Genomic DNA, 6255 nt, shown 5'->3' with positions numbered 1-6255 from the left:
TACCTTTAATGAGAATGGAGAATGATGTTCTTGAAAACTACTAATCCCGGGATGCTTTTCGAAAGCAGCGGTTCTTTCCCCTGCCTACGGTCGTTGTTGAGAAGCTGGGTACCCAGCAATGTTGCTGTGCTCAGAGAAAGGTGAGTACAGCGGTGAATATGGATTGGGAGACTGTATGATCCGATACGTGGGCCATTGGTAGATCCCGTTCCTGACGATCTGCTCTTTTAAAGGTATGTGTTTCTCTCCTAGGGGACTTGGTTATCTAGTGCTACCTGCACTCATTCATGTGCTCTTTGACTGGGGAACATAGATTTTGGCCTGTAGCAGTGTGATCCTAAGGAAAATACTTGCAATTTAATGTACCAGAGTGCTTGATAGCCTCAGACTTTTCTTGCTTTTGAGTTTGTCCAAAATCAAGTCCATTTAGCTCTGTAGGTTGACTATTGTGGGGGGCATTGCTGTGAAAATGTTGGGGGAAGCACAATAGTCCAGATGTGGGGAGTAAAAAATTCACTTATAGATCTGCTTTGATCTTAGGTTTAAGGTGTTGTCACCTTATATTTGGGCAAACTGATCAGCAGAGCAGTTAAATGTAGCGTGTATATGAATGAAAGACTGGGCATGTGTTGGTGTGATCATGGTTTTTCATTCTAAACCCAGATGTATGCTAAATAGCCTTTGAGGTATAAAGACTCCTATTGCTTTTTCATTCCTATGCCAGAGGAGCTCCTGCCTTAAAGAAACACACTCAGTCTGACCAGTGACCTACGGTATGGCTGTATGGGCTCTGACAAGAGGGTGAAGTGCTTGGAAATAATAGAGTAAAAACAGAAATGAAGCTTATTGAAGCCATATGAATGAAACTATAGCTATTCATCCACATTGGTCTGAGTAACAGTCTGAATCCTAAGGCAGGGACCCAAATGTCTGGACAGCAGATAACCCTAACAGGAAGAGAAGCAGGAACATTTCATGCTGTGTCTCCAGAGCAAATGTTTTGCACCTTACAAGACAGCCAAAAACTCACATTTTTTTAATGTATGGAAAATCCATAAATAAACGATTAAAAAAAAAGACAGCCAAAAACTCACATAAGTTAGAATGCACAATATACAAATGCATGGCCCTTGACCAAGCACAGGGAACAGAATCCACTGGATTCCAGCTCTGACTTCATTTGTAGAGCAAGGAGGCAGGTAAAGAACAGGTATTTTTTCTTTCCAAGCTTAGGAAGAAGTGAGAGGGCATAGTGGGAAGTCAGGGATGCCAACTGACTGGCCAGAGGGAATAAGCGGGCAGTTCAAGGAATATCTACAAACAGAGAAATAAAGGAGATCTCCAGGCTATTTGGGATCAGCCTTGGTTGATCTGTGGCTCTCCTGGGCAATTCCAAATAATCTTAATGTTCATTGTCCCAATAATGTAATGATCTCTCCAGAGAGCAAATATAGATATAGCTCTTTACCTGGTGCAGTGCTAATAAAGCAGGATTCTGTTTGTGTTAGAGGCATGTTGATTAATTGTTAGGGTGTTCAAATAATAGCCAGCTACTGGGGAAGATTTGGCTTCTCTTTGAGACTGCTACTTTAATCACTGAAGATGGTGTGTGGTCCAGGTCACAGTACTGCCTTTCTTCTTTGTTTAGTATTGCTCAGCAAACAGATTTCAGGCCATTATTAACCAAACACAAGACACATGTTTACTGGCCCAAACAAATACAGGAAAGGAGAAGTTGGTCCCATATCAAGAAGGAGGAAGGGAGGAAATATTGATAAAAATGGAACCTTGGTAGCAACAAGTTACACCTTGAGGCCAGTATGCCTACCCATCATTTTAAAATTTTAATGGTATGCAAATACTTGATTCTAGAATAGCAGAGTATAGCAGCAATCCCCTCCCCCAAATTCTATAATGCTTCTGAGGTTATATTTTATGTTGGGCAACATCTGTACTATTGATTAATCCATTCTGTTTCCTGAAAGTAACAGCACAAAATGGATCAGCAAATCTTAATTTCATGTATTTATTAAAAACATTTATATCTAGCCTTTCCTCGTGATTCAATGTGACTTACAATAATACCTAAACCACAATCAAAATAGTAAACCACAAATCTCTCTCCCCTCCCCCCCTTAAAACATGCCCACCACTCACTGTAAGGTCTATTAAAGTTGGTGGGAAGTTCTAAATATACATTCATATTATCACTTTGTGATAAAGTGGTACAGTTTATTCTCAGTCATAGTTTTTTCTCCCACCATACACACATATAGTTTTCATTAAATCTTCTTTTTCTTTTGTGTATTGCTTTTTGGTAAGTGATTTTTTGGAATGATATGATCCAGGGTTTTTATGACTTGACCAAAGGAGAGAGGTACTTCTTTACAGAAAGAGTGATTAAAATGTAGACTTCACAGCCAGAGGATATAGTGATGGTCACATAAACAGCTTTAAAAAGTAATTGGGTAGATTCATAGAGGATAGGTCTGTCAATGGCTACTAGCCATGGTGCCTGAAGGAAGCCCCCACATTTGGAGGCACTAAACCTCAGAATCCAAGAGGCAACATATGGGGAAGGTCTTGGACTCAAATGTCCTGTTGTTGGCTCTCCAGAGGAACTGGTTGCCCACTGTGTGAGACAAGATGCTGGACTAGATGGACCATTGGTCTGATCCAGCAGGACTCTTCTTATGTTCTTATTTATAGATTTTTAAAATCTTTTTTCTTTTCAGATGAATAGAATGAAGGTTGATGAGGAAGAATACTGGCACAGTTCCAAGTGTAAAGCCTTCACTTTTGAAGATGAAGATGATGAACTCTCCCAGGTACCATTTTTAGTTTGAAAGAGTGGATAATTTACTGTGCAATGCTCTTTTGCATTAAACATGCATGAGGGGCAGTTCTTTAGTATTGTATTATTGTGGTGAACTGTACTTTGAAAGATACTTTTCAATATTTATATGAGCAGAAAGCAAAATATTCTGCTCTGATTAGTCACAAAATTTTAAATGGTTTTGGACTTCCGAGTTCTTTTGGCATGTTAACAGGCATGCAGATAAGGGTGATCCAGTAGAAATTACATACTTGGTATTCCAAAAGGGTTTTGAGAAGGTACCTTACCAAGAATTCATGAGTAAGCTTATGGGATAAGAGCCAATTTTTAACCCATAAGTGGATCCATTCTCTTATGGGTTATGGGATCCACTTATGGATTAAAGGTTGGTTAAATGGAAAGAAATGGAGTGCAGGAGTAAATGGACAGTAAATGGAGGAAAGTGAGCAGTGGGATCCTATTAGCATTGGTATTGGGCCCGGTGCTATTTAATTTCTTTAAAACTGATTGGGTTTGGGTGTGAACAGAGTAGTGTCCAAGTTTGTAAATTATTCAAGATAGTGAAAACCAAGGTGGATTGCTCTAGGAGGATGTCCCTAAAGTGGGTGAGCAGGTGATGATGTGGCAAATGAAGTGCAATGTAAATAAGTGTAAGGCAGGGGACCCCAACGTGGTGCCCTCCAATATATTTCATGTCACCCACTGGGTGTTTTTAGGAAGTGAGCAAGGACAGGTGAGGCTTTTGCCCAGGAAGGCTTCTGATTAGCTATTAGAGATCAGATTGGCTGTGCAGATTTTTTTCAAAACTCATTGTTTTGGTATGCAGGTGCTACCACAGCATGAGATTCTTCACTATGTGACTGAAGGTAAACTGTATGTGTGCAAAGAAAAGTTTTTAAACAACATTTTCATTTTAAAAGGCATCCTATTAAGCTGAGCTTCTGCTTGAAATATTGAAGAGTTACCATTAGAGTTATCCATAACCCCACTCCCTAACATTTGGATGACAGCCATATTTATTGTCTGATTGATTTGACTTCTAGCCCACTCTACCCTGCAAGCAGGCTTAGGGCAGGTTACAATAGAGTAATAAATAACATACTTCAATATTTAAAATATAACAGTTATTAAACCCCATAGCCATAAGATCAATTGATATATGAACAGTAATGGATGATGGCACCATTCAACCAAGCCATCTCCATCAGCTCCCATGTAGGTTCCCCATATGTTTGCAGGTGGCTGGCAACTGATACTGGGGGGAACAGGCAGACAAAAGACATCACAGATTGACAACAATACAGCGGAGGCCAATATAAATAGATCTCCGCTGCCTCAACCATAGGCCTGGCAGAACATCTCCATTTTACAGGCCCTGCAGAACTGCATTAAGTCCTGCAGGGCCCAGATTTCAGTAGGGAGAGTGCTCCACCAGGCTGGTGCCAAAGCTGAGAAGGCTCTGGCTCTGGTCGAGGCTAAGCAAACATCTTTAGGGCCGGGGATTTTGTGGCTGACTCCACCTCCTGCGGTAGCCATTTTGTGGTTGTGTCCACTGCCCTGTATGAGATTTCTGAAAGTGCCTGCAGGCTGAAAAAGTTGATGCATGCAGAACAGTAAAACCTAAGTTTAAATATATGCTGGTGGGTTCTGAACTTTAAATCGAGGTTAGACAGATTTATGGCGCCTGGGTCCATCAATGGCTACTAGCCATGGCGAGGAAAGGTAACTTCCATATATAGAAGCAGAGAACTTCTGAATACGAGGACTAGGAGGAAGCCTTGGTCTTCGTACCATGTTTGTTCACCCTCCAGGGCAGAGATGTTGAAATCATTTGTTTTGAGGGCCACATCTGGCATAAATGTCATTTTGTTGGGCCAGGCCATGCATGCTATAAAATGTAACATGAGTTACTAGAGATATAAACTTTATAAAAATTATTTCAGATGCCGAATTGCAATATCAGGCATGATTGGATTAGGTGTGATATGCAGAGGGGAAGTGAGCGTGGAGATATCAGCATTGGTCGTGAGACGGGAAACCCGGATCTCAATTCCATCTAGGAGGATTCAGTCCAGGAGGATGCAGAGAAGAAATGGATATAAGTCTGACATTAGAAACCACAAATTTCAGTTGCTGACCTAAGAGTAGCAGTGCTCTTTACAAAGGAATTTCAAAGGGAGATGAGAAAGAGAGACTGCTGAATTTCAACTAATCATGAAGCTCAAGACAATGCATCCTCCTGGACTGAACTGAGAGCTAGTTTTCCTGTCTCATTACCAATGAGTGCTATTATCATTTGGCATCTGAAATGACTCCACTCGCAAAGATATAAGGACCAATCCAAGTGTTCTAATTCCTAATCAGGGTCTTTTTGAAAGAAAATAAATCCAGATAGGAAGAGAGAAATCCAATCATTTAAAAAAACTTTTCAGAATAAACCAAAATAATTTCCTCAGTGTACATTGTGCTTGTCAGAAGAATCCTCCCTCCCTCCCTCTCTCTAAAGAACTGTGCTTGCACACACAAAAGCTTATACCTGGGATAAAACGTTGTTGGTCTTAAAGCTGGGATTCCAATTTTGTTTTTTCCCTCTCTCTTTCTTCCTCCTTCCTTCCCCCCAAAAAGGGGAGGAATAGCCCCTGAGCAGAAGCTGGGTGTGTGAGTGTGGGTGTCTGAGAGAGAGGGAGGGAGGGGCAGGCAGACTTGGCTTTGTGTCTCTCTGGCAGGAAGCAGCCATGAGGCTCTCTCTATCTGTGTGTATGTGTGTGTGTGTGAGAGAGAGAGAGAGCACGAGGGTGAGGTGGAGGAGGCAAGAGAGGCTTCCGGTCGAGCTAAGATGGAGGACTGACGCACTTTCGCGATCGTGCGAAGTGAGCGACGGCCGCTTTTGACAGCTTGGGCAGTTTTTAGCCCAACGCATCGCTCCCCAGCGAGGGGGGGGGACAAGCAGGCAGCAGTGCCTAAGAGGGAGTGTGAGGTTGGCGTGATTCGGCTCCTGAAGGAGCCGATTCAGGCTTTGATCTCCTCCCCCGAAGAAGGCAAGTGCCAAGCAACTCTGCAGCGGCCGATCGAGCCGGATTACCGGCTTAAGCTCTCTACCAGCCGACCTCTTGAAGATGGGCAACAACAGTAAGTGAAAAGAACCAATGCGAAACCCGATTTGATCGTGCTAGATAACAATAAACGTGCCGCTTACCTGAACTGTGATAAGATATAAATTGAAACAAGCGGTTGAGCGGGAAAAGATCAAACATTCCCAGAAATCCGATTCCGGCAAAGAAAATAGTTGATTGAAGGCTTTAAAATAGTAAAAAAGAACATTGTTTAACATTCCTGCAGTGGGAACTGAGATATGCGCGCAGCCGAAAAACCGAAACTGACGAATTGTATCGCGGGAAGAGCAGGCCGGTGTAACGAAG

General features: G+C 42.1%; 1 protein-coding gene across 1 annotated transcript in view; it reads left to right on the top strand.

The window, feature by feature from the left end:
* The first annotated feature begins 97 nt into the window (after positions 1 to 97).
* VIPAS39 (VPS33B interacting protein, apical-basolateral polarity regulator, spe-39 homolog) overlaps positions 98 to 6255 on the top strand; it is a 33183-nt gene continuing 27025 nt past the window's right edge. Inside the window, exons 1-2 of the mRNA XM_015418357.1 lie at positions 98 to 233; positions 2736 to 2828. Of these exons, the coding sequence (XP_015273843.1) occupies positions 2736 to 2828 (93 nt within the window). The 5' untranslated portion in view covers positions 98 to 233. The remainder of the gene's footprint in view (positions 234 to 2735; positions 2829 to 6255) is intronic.

This window comes from Gekko japonicus, unplaced genomic scaffold, assembly GCF_001447785.1.
Source record: "Gekko japonicus isolate JY-2015 unplaced genomic scaffold, Gekko_japonicus_V1.1 scaffold3, whole genome shotgun sequence".
NCBI lineage: Eukaryota > Metazoa > Chordata > Lepidosauria > Squamata > Gekkonidae > Gekko > Gekko japonicus.
This window is presented reverse-complemented; position numbering and strand designations above follow the sequence as displayed.